Source organism: Helianthus annuus, chromosome 9 (genome assembly GCF_002127325.2).
Source record: "Helianthus annuus cultivar XRQ/B chromosome 9, HanXRQr2.0-SUNRISE, whole genome shotgun sequence".
Lineage (NCBI taxonomy): Eukaryota > Viridiplantae > Streptophyta > Magnoliopsida > Asterales > Asteraceae > Helianthus > Helianthus annuus.
The window spans coordinates 167,551,206-167,574,553 of NC_035441.2; the positions used below are offsets into that span (position 1 = coordinate 167,551,206).

Here is a 23,348-nt window from a genome sequence, read left to right on the forward strand (position 1 = left end):
AACCTGAATGCTGTTCATTACTTATTTAACCCATTTATTTAAATAGGCAGGCGAGTAGTAATCGGGTTGATGGGTTGTAAAACTGTGTTAATTTTACCAGCATGGTGGAAGTCAATATTCTACCAGCATCATTACATCCAACTTTTTAAAAGTAAACAAATGGTTTGATAATATGAAAACTATTTCAAATGAATATTAGTAATGTATAAATTTAAACGAACATTCAAATGAAAATAAAGAATGGTTACAAACAAACGCAAATAAGAGAGAGGACAGACATAAACGAAAGTCAACCATCGAACATAAATGAACGAAAATAAACGAACATAACATTGAACCTCTAATTCGTTTACGGGTTGCACCTACTTCTGTTTAAAGCAAGATGTATAGATTATGCAACGTACCTTAACCACGCGTGTGTGTGTATGTGAATATATGTTTTTAACTTGATCCGCATAAATAGTTTTGAGCCAATAGAAAGCGAACCGGGGACTAAATAAAAAATGGAACCCAACTAAAAGCGAAAACCAAGGAAACTGAAACCAAACCTAAACGAACCAAAAAACAAAACCAGACCGAAATGAACCTATACAAACTGAATAATTTTACCGAAACAAATAAGCTGAGACAAATAATGTTGCTGAAATGAAAACCGAACCTGAACCAAAAACAAATAAAGCGAATCTAACCGGAAAGGAAACTAAATTTACACAAAACTAAAAAAAACTGAAAACGGAACAAAAAACGTAAAAGATCTTACCGAAACGAACTCAAAAAACTTAGATTGAAACAAAACAATTGCTGGGAAAAATCAAAACCAAAACGATGCAAAAAAAATAAAACAACCTAAAACCAAACCGAAACCAAAAACTGATAAAAGTAAACAAAATTGATTCAAAATCGACCCGACAATAAAAACGGTCACGTTAATAAAGTATTCACCTTCATACCTGGCAGGGGTGATTAGTATGTGGTAGCAAAACAATCAAATAGTTTACGAACAACAAAAATGCAGGTACCTTAACAACGGTAGTGACTCGGTTAGTGACTATCAATTGTTCGGATATTACTTTGAATCAAGAGTTAGTATGCTAATGGGCTATTAAGCAGTTAGTAATAAATAACCGAGTCACTAACAGCTCTATTAACCAAAATTGTTGCACCAGTTCTACTAAAATTGTTAAATAACAATTGATAGTCCTTATTATTAATTCTAACAACATTAGCATACTAAAATTATTATTGACTATCAGCTAATTATTTATTACTAAAATGTTGTATTAACTTTATTCTGCAACATATTCTTTATAAACTATGCTTACCTTGACATAACCTAATAGCTATATTTCCTTATTAGAAGTCAATGATAATTGAAAATTAGTACATATTATTACCTTGCTGGTGAACACATTTACTCTATGTTTAGGGCACAATTTGATTAGGTTGCTGATACTGAATTGAATATCACACCAAATTACAATAGCAGTTTATATTGCTACTATTCACCCAAATCAAGCACCTTAAATAAGGCAGTGTTTCTCTATATTCAAAAAACGAACTATAACTGACGATCATTAAATTGCAACAGTCAATTCAATCCAAATACTGCAATAGAAACATAAAATCTACCACAATCCGTTGGTTAATCACGTATAGTTCTTAATCGATTAGAATCAGAAAAAGGAAATTGACTCACTGTAACTTAAAATTAGGAAGAAGGCGAACAAAGAGGCGGAGTTTTTCGAAATCAATGACCCCTGTCTTTCATTGTTATTCCTTGAATGAGGTAAGCAAGACCCCATACTACACACTGCATACACATACATAAAAATTGGGTTCAATATTATTTGTATAAACACCGATTGGAAACCCTCACATTGCATTTGATGAAACCCTAATCAATATAAACACACACACTAACACTCACGAATCGAACTTATAAAAGGAAAAATTCGGGCTGTTTTTACCTCTTGCTGCTCCAAATCTTCATTACCATACATTATCTTCATCTTAGAAATATATATATTGCACTTAAAGGTTGCTGGAGAGTCGGAGGATGATGTGTAATTAAAGGAGCAAGTAAATGACCCATTTTGATTCCAACTGAAGTTGCCGACTGATAGAGAGCCTGATGGAGAGCCTGTGCAGGAGATCAATCGAAGATATATGTCTAAGAATTGTGTGCCAAATCTATGAAGATCTTCAATTGGGGAGAAGTTAATTACGATTCCAATTGAGTTGCCGACTGATGGAGAGCCTGATGGCGAGCCTGTGCAGGAGATCAATCGAAGATATATGTCTGAGAGTTGTGTGCCTAATCGATGAAGATCTTCAATTAGGGAGAAGTTAATTATGGATTGGAGAGCATATATTGAGAGGCGAAGGATGAGTATCACGGACTCCAAAGTCCCTACAAACGCCAGTTAAACAACCCTTTCACTTCCGGAAGTCCTCTTCTCGTCGTTGCATCCGTCTCCGGCGACTCCTCCACTACCTCATGTTCTTCCTTTGCACATTCTTCAACTAATGAGATGTTGTACGAAGGTGAAACCGAAACCTCTGGCGAAGGATTTAAAGCTTTTCCGGCGAACCTCCGATGACTCGCCTTCTCTTTCTTCTGGTTAGGTTTACGGCCGCGACAGTTAACCTGTTCACTACTGGTAAAGTTTTCTTCAATAGCTTCAATTACTTGATGAATTAGCTCTCGGTTAACAGACGTGTCCCACCGGAACCAGTAGTTCGTGTAATAATCGAAGCAATCGCAGTCGAATACCGGAGATTTGTGTGCGGCCGGAGCTTTCTTCTTATTGTTATTACAGATGATCTAGGGTTTGTGGAATTATTTTTGACACAAATGATTAAAGTAATGTAACTTGTGATTATTAAACTGGAATTGTTTTTGACCCAAATGATTAAAGTAATATAACTTGTGATTATTAACTAAATTAAATGAAATTAATAGGATTCTTATAGGCTGGTGCATTTAAAATGAATTTTTACATATATCCCCTTATTAAAAGCCCTTATTACATATTTGTCCAATTTTTAAAATCAATTACATATTTCCCCCTTTCTTTATGAAATTACCCTTTTACCCTTTTTCTTAATTTCTTATCTCTTAACTTCAAAATCAATCTAGTCAATACTCTATATGTTGTGATAAAATCTTTAAAATATTTCTTTGAAAAAAAAACGGTCATACCCATTTTATAAAACAAGTGACCTTTTTACATATCTAGTTACTGGTTAAGTTTAAGTTTACATATTTTTTACAACCGACCCATTATACATTTAAACTTTAGTTAACTACACTAACAATTTACGTTAATATATTGATTATCTAAAATATCTTATATAAAAAAACATATTGTTATACAATATACGTTTGTTTTTTTCAAGTCGTAAACAATTTTTCTTTAGCCTAAATCTTAGTTCGATCATCAACATTTTAATTGTTTTGAAGCAGGAGCTAAATTTCCATTTTTTTTGTGTAATGCTATTTCAGAAATCTAATTGTCATGTTTTAAACATTCAAAATAATATTGAAAAAACTGTTTTACAGCAAAAGTAAATTTTTAAACCATGGTCGCATGCCTGTTTTCTTTAAAAAAAAATAATGCTTAAGAGTATGACGTATTATATATAAGCAAAACTTTCAATTTTCACATAACAGAGGCAGAAGCTTATAAAAAAATAGGCAGGGCTTATAAAAAAATGAATTCATATCATTAGGTTAATACCTTATTTGTAAACAATTATATTACACATTAAATCATAAAACATGTAAGTAATGGTATTAGAAAGGGGAAAAATGTAATAATCATTTAATAAGTTCATTAAGGGTAAAATAGTAATTCAATAGGAGTGATTTTAATAAAATGCGTAAATATGTAATATGTATGGTTTAAAAGGGGAAAATATGTAATTGATTTTATGGGTTGGGTATATATGTAATAAATGATCTTAGGAGGGGGATATATGTAAATGATCTCATTTAAAACAACCATAAATTTTGGTTTTAAAATAGAACATATAACTAAACTTTAGAATATATATAGATATTTATTTATTATATGTGACAGATTTATTAAAAATTCAATCAGTAGCAAGACAGTATAAAGGGTGACAAATTAATCTATTGAGGCTATGTGTCTTATTTTGATTGGAATATCAAGATTGAGAGAGATATTCATGATACAATATTGTTAGGTGAGAAAAAAAGGATCAGTCATTGTTTTTTTATTAGTAATTAACTGGTATGGAACCTGAAGGGGTATAGTCTTAAATCATGAGTCGACCATACTCAGGTCGTGCGTGAGACCATACCCAAATTAGGCTAAATTGCAAAATTCCCCGACCTCACGCCGGCTAAACAAATGCGTTCCTCTAATACCCTAACACGGTTTGATCATAAATACGTAACGGAAATACAAACCATAAAATTTATTTCACATCAATGCTCTAACATTATTGAATAGCATTTAAAACGACTCTTTTTAGAGAAAGACATCATTCATCCTTAATGAACGTATCAAGAATAACATGCAAATACAATCTACGTGACTACCCTTCCGTACAATCCATGCTCTTTATCTCGATCTTCACCCGCTTGTTCTTCATGATGATAACGATGTCCTTGTAACCTGCGGTCACCATATATAACCGACGCATTAGTAAATGGTGACATCATACATAATTTAATACATATACTTAAAAGGCCATATCACATTCTAACTACGTAAGATATTCCATTGAAACATCCTATCAATTTTATTCACCCGAGTCCAACATAAATTCATCGAGAGTCCGGCGTTCTCAAACCTGCACTTCATTTCATTCTCAATAGTAACTTGGTTAGGAATACGGAATCTCAAACAGATTGAAAACCCACATCTTCTCATAAACGTATACCAGTGGTCTACAATCATTAGATTACAACACGCGTATACACTTTCAAATATCTAAGTACATTCATACGTGTCCCATTCATATGTGCGCACATACAAATTCACACTACTTACACAAGCTACAGTTCGATATCTACGTACATACATACATACATACATACATACATACATACATACATACATACATACATACATACATACATACATACATACATACATACATACATACATACATACATACATACATACATACATACATACATACATACATACATACATACATACATACATACATACATACATACATACATACATACATACATACATACATACATACATACATGCATGCATACATGCATGCATGCATGAATGCATGCATACATGCATACATACAAGTCACATTCGCTTATTTGTATTCAAATATCATACTTTTACATGCACACAACTATCTAATCTACATACATACATACATACATACATACATACATACATACATACATACATACATACATACATACATACATACATACATACATACATACATACATACATACATACATACATACATACATACATACATACATACATACATACATACATACATACATACATACATACATACATACATACATACATACATACATACATACATACAAATCACATTCACTTATTCGTATTAAAATATCATATTTTTACATGCACACAACTATCTAACTATAATTTATTACAGGCACGTGACCTTTAGCTTTTAAAGGTGACACCTTCAAAAGTTTTGTCTCGCTCGATGCAAGATTCGTTGCTTCAACTTGATTACATTAAAAGTTGGACGGTGTCGGACAATACAAAGTGGTATTAATTGGCTCGGGAGAAGCGGGGTGTGGTCACCGATAAGGAGAAAAGTTTATGAAGAGAAGAGAAAACGAGAGGCAGGGGATCGGTAGATACATACCGACCCCCATAGTGTTTAAAATTAGTTGTGATATTTGTAATTTTGAATAATTGAGGATCAAATATATAACCTTAGATAAGCCATAAAGATCATCTTTATAGTTTTATCTTATATTTATTTAATACAAGTGACGGATTTATTGAAAATTCAATCTGTAGCAAGACAGTATAAATGGTGACACGTTAATCTATTGAGACTATGTGTCTCATTATGATTGGAATATCAAGATTGAGACAGATATTCATGATACATTGTTGTTAGGTGAAAAAAAAAAGATTAGTCATTGTTTTTTATCAGTAATTAAAACTGGTATGGAACCCGCGCTTTGTGGCTGGGCCGTAGAATGATGCTGGAGATGATACACTGGTTAAATGATATATCATTGTTGAAGTATATTACTTAATCACTAGTATGTTTCATAAGCACCGTAGGAAGTCATTGTTGACACCCAAGGGCCAAGTCAGTCTATGCCTCATATGGTGTAAGAATCCAAAAAAAATCTATGACATAAATATGGGAGGTAGGGAGATATGTTCAACATATATTAATTAATAAGAGAGACAAGGTTATTTGTATATATACATCATATAATTGAGTATCGAACTTTTGACAGCTCTATGACCTTTCAAAGTGAAGGTTATGGGTTTGAGTCTCACTTTGACCAAAAATGCTTTGGGGTTGGGTAAGGGATTTTTCTATAGTGGACCTTTGGACGGTGGGTTTCTTCTGTAATGGTGGCAGGCCGGGTCACCAGCGTTGTCTGTGTTTGCGAGTGTGGATGACATTTTGCTATTGGATTTACCCAGATGATCTATCTTTTACTGGTCATTAATATATATATATATATATGCACACACAATATACATGTGAGGGGACCTCACTGGTTGGGATATATGTTAGTATATATATCAGGAAAGTATGGGGAAGGTTGCTTGCAGGACATTTCTTCTTACCTACTTTGATCCAATCAAGGCGACACGATGTCGGAGAAGATCCACTATTTAGAGTGTTAATTATCGACCTTCAAACCAAAGGACATTTTGTTAGTCAGCCTCCAATTTTAAGGCTTTGAAAGGTTGAATCCAAGGAAAGTTGGATGGTCTTAGAGGTTCAAAATCAAGCTAACAATTTAGAAAATGATAAATTAAGCTACAAGGTTCGTTCATCAAATTGAGTTTCTACAACTATTAAAACTGAAACATGGATACTCAAAAATATTATATAACCAATACATCTTTGGCCAAACGATTGCAAGGGTGTCCTACAAACCAATAGTTATGTGTTCAAATCATATCTAAGACATAAGTATCTATATAGATTTGTGTATATTTGCCTTTTGTAAGTGCCAAACCCGGATCTCTAATTCTAATGATGTTTTATGAGAATGTCTAGGTCTAAAACATCAATCGATTTGATGTTTAGACCGGAAAATACGAAGAACGAGATAAAAAATTATGAACACACTTGTTTAATCTTTAAAACCCAAAAGATAATTTACAAAAGATGTTTACAATAAAACCCTCAGTTTTATCTTAATGTGTGTTATATAAAACCCTAATCGCACTTTCTATTTATAGCTTAATTAAGATTAGGCTAATTACACTTTAAGCCCCTAAAGAAATAAATCACTAAAACTATTACTTTAAACAAGAAAACTATATGTCAAAAATGTTACATATATTTTTGTATAAACAAAATATATTTCTTCAACTACAAGTCACGTTCCCTCGTATCTCCGACCTTCACGATGAACCTTCACTCAATTTTCTTTTCTTAACTTATGCGTTGAGAACGGCTCGATCAACTTTGACTTTTGTGACACTTGAGCAATCATGGACGCCAGTGACACTATGTTAGTCTTCGTTGAGTGTTGCCGAACACCATCTTTGTCAGATTTGATATGCAATTGTAGATGCACCGACAACATTGAGATGTCACTGCGATGTGCACCGGTAACACTCAGATATCACCGGGATAACCGGAACACTAAACAGTGATCAAATACATGTCGCTAGTGACTGACGCTTGGTCAACTGAGTCTTCATCTGGAACATACAATCTTCACACCTTCCTGGCGGCACTAAGAGTAAGTGTCGCCTCATCTACTAAGTCTTCATCTGCACTCTTCCAATCTTGACACTTTCAGTCCCCACATCTATCAAGGTGTGGTATATAATGTGTAACACCCCAAAAATCCGATTGATTATATTCGTAAAAGGTTCTTATATAATATATCCCAAAATAAGTATTAGGCTATTTTACCTAGTTAAGGTTTATGGTAAAAGCTAGTAAAAGAGATAAGTAGTGCCAATTGTGTCTTAGAGGCAAACTCAAGGGGGTTAAAATGGGATAAATAAAAGTTAAGTTATTAAAAGAAAAAGATTACACACACACACACATCTTCGTGTGTGTTCTGGATGGATCGAGCAGGGGCTATCAAAGCCCCAAAACCCTAGTTCTTCAAAGCTTCAAATTGAAGAATAAATCAAGGCTCAAATTCACAACCGAACATGAATTAGTGATCACCTTCACAAGGGGATCGTAAGGTATGTCTTAAATCTAAGATTTGTGATCATGTGTGAAGTGGGTTATGTTCAAATCCGTGAGTTAATATGGAATTGATTATGTACAAGGGTTAGAATCATCGTATAGAACATGGGTTACGTATGGTTTGTGTTAATTTGATGATTAGAGGTGAAACCCCTTAGTTAGGGTGAAGATGATGACTAGAATCACCACCCATGTTCGAGTCTTGTTGAAAGATTGTTGTATTATGTGGGTATGATGAATTCTTGTTGGATGAATTAGGAGAAATATGATGATTATATGTTTGATGTTCATTTGGAATGATATATGATTATTAGTAGTAGGTTTTGATGGGTTATGTACGAGTTTAGAAGATTTATGTATGAATTAGTTGTATGTTATGCTTAAAAGGTGGTACGCACATCAAGCGTATGATAAAATGTATATAGTGTCGTCTGTATAGTTGATTATGATGTTACAAGTATATGATGATAAGTCGATAGATGAATATGGTTGATAGTTGACTCTTGAAAGTCAACTAAGTATAAGAAACATGATTTGACTCGTTATTGTAAAGGTAGGATTATAGGAAGTCGTTTGGTACATGTTGTTTTAATATGCGTTATTTTGATTTCATGATGAATTACATAAGTTGGAAAGGATATGAAGTTGATTTTATGTAGTATGCTTGTTAGAAATGACTAAGGGAAGTTAGGTGTGGGTTATGCGATTGGTATGGTTGATAACATGTACAAATGGGTATGCTAACAAGAACGTGGTTTCGATGACATGGAAGTGTAGGGACCATGTCGAGACGGACTCGAGCATGAGAGGCTAACGGGTCAAATAGAGGCGAGGAAACGGATACGAACATGGACGCGTAAGGTAAGTGATTCCTGTAATCGCTTCTTAGTTGTTAAGTAATATAGTGTTTTAACTAATTAAACGTGATGCTTGAGGTTAATTAATTATGTGCTGAAATCCTTCGTTGTAAATGTGGGGCTAAAGTTGACTAAAATGCCCTTGGTGGGTATTTTGGGCAAACAACCTTTAAAAGATGTTTAGAAATAAGATAAATGATCAAGTGAATGATTAGGATAAGTATGGAAGTAAAAAGTATGTTTTTGAGAGTCAAATGCATTGAAATACGTAAATACCCTTAACGGGTCAAAATAAGCATTTAAGCGTAAACGGGACTTTATCACGTAAGGAACCTGTGATTTGAGTTTTATATGATAGGAGATATTAAAATAATGAATGTCATTAGTTTATAGCTCAAATAAACATGTTGGTGTGATAAAAATTATGAACGGGTCAATTCTTGGTAAAACGGGTAGTAAGCCGAAGACTTAAAAGTTTGGGATTTTGATAATCCGGATGTCGGATTTTAACTCCATAAGATGGAGAATTAAATTACAGATGCGTAGGAAAAAGAATCGGTAAAAACGGACTAATAATGAAGAAGTTATGGCCGTTTCCGTGAAATCGGGTTGAGCTGGGAATCTGCAGCACCAGCAAACAACATTCTGTCGAAAACAGGTGCTAGCGTAGCGCGAGCATGTGCTAGCGCTACGCGAGCATGTGTCTGTTTGGCAAAAGTTGTTCTTTTGCTCCGTTTTGTCTTGGGAACTTGTTTAAACGCGTTTTAAGTTGTGTATGACTAATTTAACTTACGTTTTTATATACTTAAGTGTATGCCCATGTGTGGATAGGTATGTATGTATATTTATAAGTATGTGAGCAAGTACTTGGATATATGATGGTATGTATGAGAATAGGTTTTGTATGAGTTTGGTTTGTTGCAAGTAGGGAAGTACATATATATATGTATAATGTCATGGGCGTACATAATGGTGTAGGTATGTGTATATGTTGATACGAATATAATGATGTAGATGTATTTATATGTAGGTATGCATGTAGGTTGGCATGTATGTGTGTGAGTATGTATGCAAATAGGTACTTATGCATGTGTGTACATATGTATGTATGGAGATAGTATGTATGAAGTTTAGGTATGTATGTAAGTCATTCAATATGATTAAGTTTTTATGTCATTATTCGTGTACCTGGAGGTTTAAGGGTAATGTAGGTACAGTATCGAAGAATCACCAGAAGTGAAGTACTCAGAAGGAACGTTAATGCAAAGGAATAATGGAACATAAATAACCCAAGGCTAAGTTTCGTTTATATTGATAACATCTTAATGTCTTGTATGTGTTTGGTGAGTGCAGGTTGTTCGAGCCAGATTATCTTATGTAAAGGGAGCGACCAAAGATCGAGTCACAAGATAAATTGTACGGAAGTGTCGAGTACGTAACTGAGTGAAGCTAGATTATGTTTTCTTATTGTAAATGAGTATAATAAATGTATTTATTGTAAAAGAATTTACCTTAAGAATGAATTTTGTAACACCCTAGTTACTAAATTACAATTTTATAAGAAAATACCACAATTAGATGTGTAGTTAAGACCACACATACTGTACAAAATGCGGGTTTATTAAAACTTCTACAAATCATAAGTTATCCAACATAACGTAATTGGGTTCGTTGTTTAAAATTTACGACGTGGCAATGTGCGAAAGCATGTAACTGTATCGTGTTCGGTTCTTCGTTGAGCTTGATCGTCTTCCGGCATCCGTGGTGTACCTACATTTCATAAACATGAAATGCTTTAGTTATACGAGGTTTAAAACGTGTCTAAACGAGTTCGATAAACAAACGATCACCAAAACAAAAATCTTTTTTTTTTCAATTCTGGCCTCCACCGTAACTTACGGTTCCACCGTAAGTTACGGTGGCCTCTGGTTTAATCTGTTTCTACCGTACAACAGTAGAAACCCACCGTATCATTTTCATCTCCACCGTAACTTACGGTGGCACCGTAAGTTACGGTGGACTCTGTAACAGCCCAGTTTCCTTTTTGCCGTAATTGACACGAAATCTTTCGTATCTTTCAAACCGCTTGTCCGTTTAACCTACCGTTTCTTCCTACGTGATTGTAATTTGATTCTCCATCACATGGAGTTAAAATTCGACGTCCCGCTTAACAAAATTTAAGACTTTTAAGTCTTCGAATTATTACCCTTTTTACCAAATTTTGACCCATTCGCGGTTTTACCAAACAAACGTATTTGTTTGATTCCTATGTCACATAAATCTTGTAATTTCAATGTTGTCTATCTTATTAGGTTCAATTCACGAGTTCATGTATATTCTTAAACCCGTTTGTACTCAAATGCTTATTTTGACCCGTTAAGGGTATTTAAGCACTTCTCCGGATAATTCATAATTATTTATTTCTAGCTTCTTAATTTCGCAATATTTGGCAAATGATCTTCCACCACAACTATATTTATGGTGGGTTTACTAAGGTAATCTATGCAAACCGAGTTTTACCCCTCAACTCATTATTTTACGGCAAGGACTCAAATAGAGCCGTTTGACTAACGTGATACAACTTTCAACTTCTATACTTGTCCTATGTATTTATTTAATCGTAATAATCATTTCCAAACAACTTTTAAAGGTTGTTTGTTCAATTTAGCCTCCAAGGGCGTTTTGGTCCATTTTAGTCTTTTATTAACAATGAAGGACTTTTGAAAGTATATTTGACCCATAATCCCTCTTTTAACCTATGATTTTGTTTGAAAAGTCATTAAGCTTTCCAAACGCTATGTTCATTACTTAAAACATTTGGTTTACTTATCAAGTAACCAAATGTCCACTTTGACCTCTTTTAACACTCTTGAACCACATGTTCTAAATGAGTGTTACCCTATTTCACATACCTGGCGCAGATCAATCTATTGACCCGTTTTTAATACCTTGCTTTTATAACCGCTAATTCATAGCGTTGCTAATACCCATTTGACATTTACACCTGAAATAATATAGCTCGACAATAATCATTAGTCGTTATTGTCAAAGGGTGATATTTTTTCACCTTTTGACCCATTTGGTCTAAGTGACCGATTATGTTGGCGAGATGATATTTATTACCATCTCATCTATATGACTCGCTTCGGTTTACACCGTGTGGTCATTTCACGTATTAATCGTTTTCTTAACGCTTTTTAGCCTATCATGGCTTACGCCTTACAGTGACTTTCAAAACAAATAGTTATGGTCAACGCATGACCAATTTACCGTTTTAATTTCTTTAAAACCATCAACACGGTTTCTTGTCATGCTCGACTACCTTGTTCCGTACGTTTACACGTCGGAACATCGTACTTAAATTATGTATTTATCTTATTCGTAACTAATACGATAAGAGAATATTCTAACATATAAGACTAGTGTAAGCTATACTTACCTTGCATCCGAGTTATGCTTTTTCCTTCATTCTTGATTCGTTTGACCCGCTTCCTTCCCCAAGCCTTTCACCTAGCTCGTTGAGCGTCAAATTATTTTCAACATTTACAAGGTGGTTAGATTAGTCATTAACAATCACGACTATTCCACCTTACTTATTTTCTTTGTCGAAACTATTATTCGACTTCATCACTAGTTAGTTTGACTTTCTAAAGTCAACTACCTTTAATCATATAATATGCACGATCAAGGCAAATCAACATTATGATTGGAACCCGTTTTATCCCATGTCTCATGTAATTAGTCAAACTTGCCAATTACACGTTTTAATTGAATTTCAACACTTTACTTCTCATTTAGGCATTTTATCAAACACCTAATAGGCATACTTCTACACATTTGCTAACTAGTTCACAATTAGTTATTTTTACCAAGATTAACATCAAAATTCAAACTTTCATGTCTAGTGTTCATGAACTACACTTAGTACTAGTATCATAACATCAATATTCATCAATTTAACACTCTAATTCAAGTGTTCATCTTCTTGTCATAAAACCCACTTAGCACACATATGGGTAATCATCAAATTTCTATTTTTCAACACTAGTTTATCAAATTATTAACTAGGGTTGTTCCTAAACATGGATTTCATCACAATAACACTCATAGATTCAACATTCATTCCAGAATTTTGATTATGATTGTTCATCATAATTTCAAAGTATCACTAAATCATAAGATTCAACATACCTTGTGATCCCCACGACTTGGTGATCATTAATATGTGTTCATGCATCCGATTTGGACCAGATTTGACCTTCAATTTGATGGATTTGTTGAAGTTAGGGTTTGAGCTCCCTAAAGCTCTCCCTGTTCGATCCTCACACACGCACACATACTCTTGTGTGTGTGTTTGTGTTTTATTTTTAAGTTTATATTTCATTTTCAAGTTACCCGGTTTTGGTCCCTCGTGTTTGGTTAGTTATTAATTAGGTTACAACCTAAATTACTTTCAATAATATTCCCACTTATTAACTAGGTTTTACATTTCTAGTTAACTTAGCGGGTTCGGGAATATTTATGACTAAGTTTATTTTAGGTCCCGTTAACTCGGGCCTTTTATCCATTTTGTTTCCTTAAAAGCTTTTATTCACCTTTTAGTTAATATTAGGATTATTTATTTAAGTCCTAATATTCACCGGGTTAAATTTTACCACTAACGGTATTTTACCAAGTCATTAATATTAACGTGGTTTGATTACAAAACCCGTTTTTGGGGTGTTACAAATTTTAAGTGCGTCGAGGTGTTTGTAATGAAAGAAATTTTTATGGTACGAATTTCCGCTGCGACTTTAGTTAAATACGAACTAGGGTGTTACAAGTTGGTATCAGAGCCCTGGTTTGAGAGAAATCAAGTATGAGAAGGTAGTACTTGAACTCAAACCTGTGTGCTCGTGTGACAAGGAACTCGTACAATCTAGGACTCGATCAAGATGCAAGGGCAGAAACGAATGTAAGTATGTATTTATGCATGTGAATAAAGAAACTAACGGTTTTGTATGTGCAAGGTAAGCATAAGTGATTAAAGAGGATGGTCCGTGGATGCAGAATAGGATGAATGCTAAGGCAGGCAAAGATGCAAATAGAAATTAACCCCAGGTACACGCTGCTAATATGTATGGGTACCAATGTTAAAAGAAAAAGGAAGAGATCTCCTTTGGAGGGTAATTATTAAACAAAAGACAATGATGTGGTCTTGGGGAAGTTTTGGAAATATGCACGAAACTGAAATCCATTTCTCAGACATAAGGCGATGATTAAACGAAGGCACAAAACTAGTGTGTGGATTGTGCACCTGGCCAGTACGCAAGAAGCATATGACGTTTGTGAGACTGTGGTAATTATCGCAGGTATGTCCGGTAGAACTGGGTAGCAGGTGGGCGTGCGGGTGAAATGGGTAATAAGACTCTCGGAAAAATTGAGGATACTACGTAAGAATAAGAAGTATAAGTGATAAGAATGAAGAATGTTGAATCCATAAGAAAGTACGGATCAACAAGATATGAATGCAAAGTTTGAATTCGCGAGACGGATTCAAGGAATGAAAGATACGAATGATGCAAATCCCTTGCGGATTTGGTTATGATAGCGAATGCTATAATAAGCTATGCAAGTCGACCGGTTCAAGTTGAACAAGTCGAGTAAGGATAAGGTACCATCCGTTTAGAACGGGTGGTCGTGAATGCAATAAAGAATGTATGAAGTTCAATCCATTATACGGATATAACAAAAGATTTATGTTGAAAGCAATTAACCCGATATGACCGGGTCGTAAGTGGTATGCTTGAATCTCATTATGAGAGTATATGCCATTACCCCTTTAATTGGGTAATCGAATGTGTAAAGGAAATGAAAGTATATGAGCGAATGGAACTAAAATGTTGGTATTGTAAGCGAAATAAGTATTATGACTAACTTTTAAAACGGGAAGGGCAAGTGTTTGCAAGAAAACACTGGAACAGTGAAGCGATGAGATCGTAAGCATGTCTGAATAGAAGTGGAGTACAAACATGTACTTCGATACGTATGTATATGTATATATATATATATATATAATAAGAAATAAGTGGCAGTTTGACCTTGAAAAGTCAAACTGCAGAAGCTGAGAAGTAATTTAATTTCAAACCGTGGGAGTGCTAGAGAAGAGAGGAAAAGTGTAGTGTAATACACCAAATGAGTTAAAGAATTACAAAATAATGGTTATGCATTTACCCATCAAGAAGGGGTCAAATAATAAGGATGATATATTAAGAAATGGCCATGTATTGACCCGTTATGAATAGGTCTAACACACTAATGTTTTAAGAAGGAATTGAGAAAGTATTAATATATAAATGAGGTGATGTGATAAACATCATGTCTGAATGAAATCGAATGAAGTGTGTAAACCCCTAATTTTATAATGAGATTGGCAGTAATCATGATGCAATAAATTTACCGAGGACGGTGAAAGAATGCTCATGAATGAATGCTCATGATACCAGATGGACAAGATCAACCCTGTTAAGATACGGATTCATGAGGGAGCGAGTCAACTCGGGTTGTTACACGTTGGTTTGTGCCAAATCACCAAGGTTAGTAAATGGTTTAACTTGTGGATGTTAAATAGAAACTTACATATTGAATAATGCTTCTATGTGAACTGGTGGTACTGAACTTGAATGGTCGTAACTGTGGAAATTCTGATAGAATATACGAGACGGCGAGTATCATTAAGAAATGCTAACCTTGATGCTCGGCGTGTTGGCCATGTTCATTTGACAAGACCTTGTAGAAAAGATACGCATGGCATAATTAACAATAGTGACCACGGAAATAATGCTTAGTCTTCATGATAAGTACGGATAAAAGAAGGGTGATTTTGGTTATAATAATAAGTCTTTGAGTGATTATAGCATGTGTACGATAATATATCGGCCCCTCCTAAGAGCTTAAAGGTAGTCAGAAGTAATGATAGTAATGGAATGTTTAGGATGGTTCATAGTGAACAAAATGAAAGATAGCATATGATGTATGAGTAGTATAAAATAAATCGATTTATTTCGATTAGCAAATATATGAATGTAATACGCTTATATAGGAAGTTAGATACAAGCCGCAGACTTAGGTTTGTACGATTAATAATTGTATACATTTGGAATAAATTCGATGAATGAAACGCTAGTGATGATATGTGCTAAGAGCTAGTATTATAAAGTAAAAGACACTAATAAGAGCTCTGGATAAGTTCCGACCTTTTTATGTGGCTTAATTTAAGTAGGTAGGGGCAATGTGTACAATTACATTTGATAATAAGCCAAGATCTGAAATGTATTCATATTGTCTTATGAACTCTGAATGGGTACAAAGTAAAGGTAAGAGTAAGAATGAGCACGGTTTCGGGGACGAAACCTCCTTTAAGGAGGGTAGACTTGTAACTCCCCAAAAATCCGAATGATTATATTCGTAAAAGGTTCTTATATAATATATCCCAAAATAAGTATTAGGCTATTTTACCTAGTTAAGGTTTATGGTAAAAGCTAGTAAAAGAGATAAGTAGTGCCAATTGTGTCTTAGAGGCAAACTCAAGGGGGGTTAAAATGGGATAAATAAAAGTTAAGTTATTAAAAGAAAAAGATTACACACACACACACACACATCTTCGTGTGTGTTCTGGATGGATCGAGCAGGGGCTATCAAAGCCCCAAAACCCTAGTTCTTCAAAGCTTCAAATTGAAGAATAAATCAAGGCTCAAATTCACAACCGAACATGAATTAGTGATCACCTTCACAAGGGGATCGTAAGGTATGTCTTAAATCTAAGATTTGTGATCATGTGTGAAGTGGGTTATGTTCAAATCCGTGAGTTAATATGGAATTGATTATGTACAAGGGTTAGAATCATCGTATAGAACATGGGTTACGTATGGTTTGTGTTAATTTGATGATTAGAGGTGAAACCCCTTAGTTAGGGTGAAGATGATGACTAGAATCACCACCCATGTTCGAGTCTTGTTGAAAGATTGCTGTATTATGTGGGTATGATGAATTCTTGTTGGATGAATTAGGAGAAATATGATGATTATATGTTTGATGTTCATTTGGAATGATATATGATTATTAGTAGTAGGTTTTGATGGGTTATGTACGAGTTTAGAAGATTTATGTATGAATTAGTTGTATGTTATGCTTAAAAGGTGGTACGCACATCAAGCGTATGATAAAATGTATATAATGTCGTCTGTATAGTTGATTATGATGTTACAAGTATATGATGATAAGTCGATAGATGAATATGGTTGATAGTTGACTCTTGAAAGTCAACTAAGTATAAGAAACATGATTTGACTCGTTATCGTAAAGGTAGGATTATAGGAAGTCGTTTGGTACATGTTGTGTTTGTCACACCCTGACTTTTGCGGAAGCGTGATTATGGGGTGACTTACTTGTTATCATTGCATTCAACCATATCAAACAATCTATATGATAATACCAAAGATTTGTCATCCATAAAATGAGTTTAAAACATAACAACATTGTCTAAAACGTAGACTTCAAAATTTAAGCTTTACAAACCAGATGAATTGTGTAAAAGTTTGCTAAGGACTCGTCAATGATAATAGTTGTAATCCAAGTTTGGAAGACGTGTCTCGTCCAGGATTAAGACACACCGGCCAAACCCAAAAACCACGGATGGCATCTTTATACCTAACATGACTTGAAATTCCAACGCCCGCCAGATCCATACTTAATTTCCTGAAATACATGTAGTTTGGAAAACATCAACAAAAGTTGAGCGAGTTCATGTGTATGTGAGTCTGTATAAATCGTTAATGTGTGTCTGTAAAATATGTCTGTATAAATGTATGTCCTTGGTATGTAGCAATAAGGAAAAACAGATCAATTAATGTGTAGCTAATACATTAATAAGTGATATGGCCTAGGAAGCACTCAAACCTGTAACGCGTACTTTATACCGGTCCTTCCGGCGGAACGACATAGTCACCACATGCAGCCACACGCTGGCCGATGTGTGGGGCTCGCAACACCCAATAGATCTATCACTCATGCCTCTCGGTCCTTATACAAGGATTAATGGTCTTACGATAATAGCCTATCCATTCACGTGATCTAACAGTAAATTCCTTAGCTAATCATACCATGTATAAAAGTGTCTGTAATTGTCTGTAAAAATCTGTAAATGTCTGTAATGTCTGTAAATGTCTGTAATGTCTGTAAATGTCTGTAATGTCTGTAACATGTATTTCACCCCCGAAGTATAAAACTGAAAATAGTTAAGAGAAAAGGGGGACATGAACTCACTGTATTGCGTCTTCGGTACTCGTAACCCAAATCTCCTCAGCAAACACGACTACCTACAATGGTCTAATGTCTATTAGACGAACGGATCGCGCCTTGTCTTAATATTTATGTCTTTGGGTTACGCTTCTTATATTATTTCGTGTGATAATTATTTGTCAAAATAATTAGTATTTCAACTTAATCATATGTCGTGTTGGAATATTTGTTTGTTCCATATTCTAGTATCAATACTTCTAAAGTATCTTATATATGCGTTTCCTTCCCAAGGATGGGATGCCGGAAATATATATTTAACCATGTTCATGTATGAAACCAACCTCCGATAATTCGTATCTTGTGATAAATATTATGACGAGTTTTATCTTTGAAAAACTTAGTCGAAAATATACTAGTAAGCTCTTGTCTAGAAAATATTTACTAAGTGTTAGGATTTTCGGAAAATTTCGCCATAGTCTCCTTTGTAAATAGAGGTGTCCATGCTAAATTAGCATATCATTTTCTTTTATATATATCCAATAGTTCATTTTCAATAATCAAACCGACATATCGACAAACAAAACATTACTTACTTTATTTCAGCTTTACTACTCAAAACCGGTCTGTTTTCGAGGATTTTTATAAAATAGTTAACCTTTTCTAAAAATTCTCAAATTTTTACAGAATATGACATATGTTCCAAAATTTATTGTGTAAAAATATCAAAGTCCAATTCGTTACCCATATTTTATAAAAAATCATTCTCTCGACTGCAATCAGATTTGCTACCTTCTGATCGCAGTTTACGAAAATATTCACTAAAAATCAACCGTAAGTCCGTTTGACGAAATTCCAGTTGGAGGGTCGTCCTGACAACGGTGTCCATCTACTGTAAAAATTTCATGAGTTGATTTTATTCAGGTTTTAAGTTGTGACTCCAAAAATGTCATACTTTTTCTGCAATAAAATGCAGCTTGAGCTGCTGTCCAAAAATAACCTTTTAAAAATAGTAAACGGTCTCGAAAAATTATGATTCCAGTGCCATTTGTTTAGTTATTCCAAAATACTCATTTTAGGCTTTAGAAAATCCGTTTTTCGACTTAAAATGATCCCGTTACAGCCTGTTGAAGTTGGCTGGAAATCCAACTCAGCAAGCTGTTTGAGTTTTTGTGTGTGAAGAACAATCAACAATCGAACAAGAATCGAAGTGAGACAAGAGTATGAATGGACTTACTACTAGCACAAGGCTAGGGTAGTAATCTTAGGATGAGATGATGGTGAAAAGTTGGTGACAAAGCTTGAATCAAACTTCCTTGAACACCTTCAATCTTACACTTCTATGGATGAACTTCAACCTTTGAATGAGAGCTTTTGGAGAAGAAAATAGAGATGGTGAAGTGTGGTGATGGTGAATTCAGTTATGGAGAGAGGGGGGGGGGGGTATGAACCGAAAATTAAGAGAGAGAAGGGAGGTGATTGGTTGCAATCTTTGTGATGATGGAGAATCCTTGGAAATGTGCACTACTAGGGGTTAGGGTAATCATTCCCATCCTATTGGCCAATGGAAGTGAGATTTGTCTTACACAAGATCTAAACAAAATATTCTCTAATTATGTGGGCAGATTTTCGGTTATGGGGGGGGAGGTAAAGTGTAAATTTTGTTAATTAGAAGGTAGTAGGTTAGAAGGTTAAGGGTATTTACAAGTATAGTGGGTGTAAGTCATGTTTACATGATGCATGGGGATTTTTGTGACCATGATTAATTTAAAATAATAAAATAATATTTCTAACAATATTTTCATGTCCCGGGTAATGTCTGGTTGTTCGGTTTCGCATCGTTCGTTAAAGCGTTTAATTGTCCCGTAAAGCGTCTTTTGTGCATCTTTTTGTAACGAAATTAATTCCAACACTTAGGAAAGTGTCCAGGACCATTTAGTCAATACTCTGTATAATATGAGTGTGTTAAAAGCTGAATTGTTACTGAAAATGCGGAATTCTGTAATTAAATTGCGTTTTAGGCACTTTCCGGCACTCAAACTATCACCTAGTGACATAGTCTTATGGTCCTCACTTCCCTACACTCCATACTGGTGTAGTGTTTTATCCTTGGCCCATACTGGCCTAAAAATAGTGTCTGTCTATGTGCTGGCATTGTCAACATGTGTCTGAGTTATTCGCTCACTGTACTAACTGTGCTTTGTGCATCAGGTTGTCACTAAGAGTCTGTATGAAATAATTGAAGTGACTGTATGTAAGAATGCACATGTATGTTTGTAATCTAAATCAGTAAGCAGTTTAAAGTGTCAGTTGTAATCAAGCACAGTCATTAAGCTCATAATTAAAATTAATTAATTGTACGGATGCATGCAAAATTGACGGTTGTCACATTCTCCCCCCGTTAAGAAAATTTCGTCCTCGAAATTTGTACTACCTTAACTCCTTAGGGTTTCATTATGTATGTATGCATATGAATAGTACCGAGGTAGATAATCACCAAATCGAATCAAACCCTATTCACATCAAGTGAGTCCAAGAATATATATAATATCACGAATTAAAAGGTATGTGCTTTTAGCATTTGGCGTCGAAGGTACAAGACGTATCGACGCATACTCTAGTGTAATCCAGTTAACAGGGGTTTCACAAAAGAGGAGTTTTGTCCAATAGGATTCTCAAATGATTGGTTATAGTATGCAAATTTTCACAAACCATAGCATCCGCTACATGAACTCAAAATCAACAACTTGGAGATGAAAATGACCTGTCAGCTTTCGAATGAGTAAATGATAAGAATTTGTGTGCTGACATTCTCGAATTGCGAAAATACACTGAATGAAATACAAGTGAATCTGGTGTATCATTGTCTTGATTCGTAGTTGCATCAGGAATGTTTAAATGACTTAGTTCAAACAAAGGTATAAGTAGTTTTGCGTGAAACGACTGACTATGATTAGCACAAGCTACAAGTTTGTAATGACGCCACAAGGTGTCGCAATGACGTAATTCAATAATAGTGGTGACTGAACAAGTTCACTGTGTTTTAAATCAAATGAAAGTGAACCGAAACAAGCCTGAAGATTTGATTTACCCAATGTTGCAAAGTTTTTAGTTGAATTCGGAACATCAAAGAGCCACTGTTTCCGATCGAAGGTGGGAAGCAATAAGTACCGCAAGGTATACGATAGACAATGAAAGAATCGTTAGGAGGTACATTGTGTTTATGAAATGAATCCATGTACCATTGCCTTAACACACAACTGTGTTGAGACTGCTTTAATTGTGATAAACGAGACAGATTTAGAGCAAATAAATAATTTAAATCCGTATATGAAGTGAGTAATCCAATTAGCACAAGCTTCAATTTTGTGAAAATATCACCTCAAGGTGTCGAAGTCAATCAAACGATTTAGTGGAGTCATAGACCGACCGAATCTACTACGACTCGTAAAAGAACTTTTGCAAGAATATTTGAATATGATGCTCCCAATACATCATATTGCGTCTCAAATCAAACGTGTGAAATGGATAAGTTCAAACAATTGAACTTAGTTTCAGCGTAACCCGACAATAAACGTATGTATCAACAAGGGAATCCCAACATGGTTACAAAAATAAACCATGAATGTATCTTGAAACAAAAGAAGTTTTCGAGAAGGTGTGTTGACCTGATAGCAAAGAGTCAACCGTTACAATAATGTAGGCCATTCGAATCACAAACCAGTAGTTAGATTTAGCAACATAATATTCGAATTTCAATGAAGCGTTCAAAATGAAACCGCACGCGTAGCAAAAGGTGCATGCGTAATATGTGAGTTTTCAAGTAATGACACAATGAGTATGAGGTAATGACCAAATATCGAAGCAAATGTGTGTTCGCTCTCAGCGAAGAAAATCAAAGCGGTACAACTACTTTAAGGGGAGTAGAGATGCAAACATCTACTCGGCTAGAAGCAAAAATGAAAATTTAAACGAAAGAATTTCAAGTACTTTCTGTTCTGTTAACTGAAATGGCATATATGTCAGGTTAGTGGTGTTCGATTGAGTTAATAGATATGGTGTCTAAGTAACAACCTTTACACGTTTGGACCTGGGTTCCCAAGGGTCCTAATCATATGTTTTCTAGATCCTCAAGGTTTCATATTCTGTGTAGCTCAGTTTTGTGCATTGTGTAGGAAACACCATCTTGTGTGCGTCTAAAGACAAGTTATCGTCCCACGATTTCCCCGGTATACCTTCTTCCTGAATTCATCGCTAACGACACTCGATCGTCAATTAGTCATGTAATAGTAGTTGGATCCTCACAGTTAGTTAAATAGTAATTCGTTAATCCTTAGCGAGAGTCACCGACTCTCGTGGGTTAGCTCGTTCGGCTCCTAGTAATTGATGCTCATTTGAAAGTCACATCCTTCTTCTTGATGAGCAGAGCTGGGGTTACCCAAAATGGGAAACTTGGTCTGTTATCTTCCTTCTCTACCAGCTACTGAAGCTACACTGTCGATCCTTGCATGTCTGAAGGTGTAAATTGCCAAGGTGTATTGGCTGCAAGCGCGGCGCCTGGAAATCAAATCGATGCAAAATTCGACTTGTCACTGAGTAGATAAATCTGGTAAGTTTTCGGGGATGGCTTCAGGATATTCTTTTATTCACAGGGACATCTTCGAGTTTTAGTTCTTCGGCTCCCTCGTCCCCGACATGAGCCATAAAACAACCCATCCTTTTCGTAACATTCTTTGTGCCTTCAAGCGATTTGTAATTTGCAGAGGCGTATCCTGCTTCATGAGTCAAGATCACTTCTTCGTTCGCCAT

General features: G+C 34.9%; 1 protein-coding gene across 1 annotated transcript; it reads right to left on the minus strand.

Moving 5' to 3' along the window:
* Positions 1-2,410: 2,410 nt before the first annotated feature.
* On the minus strand, positions 2,411-23,348 carry LOC110876713. Its single transcript, XM_035977116.1, has 2 exons — positions 23,190-23,348; positions 2,411-2,824 (listed from the first exon to the last, which is right to left on the minus strand). The coding sequence occupies exons 1-2, from the start codon at positions 23,346-23,348 to the stop codon at positions 2,411-2,413; spliced, it is 573 nt and encodes a 190-aa protein (XP_035833009.1).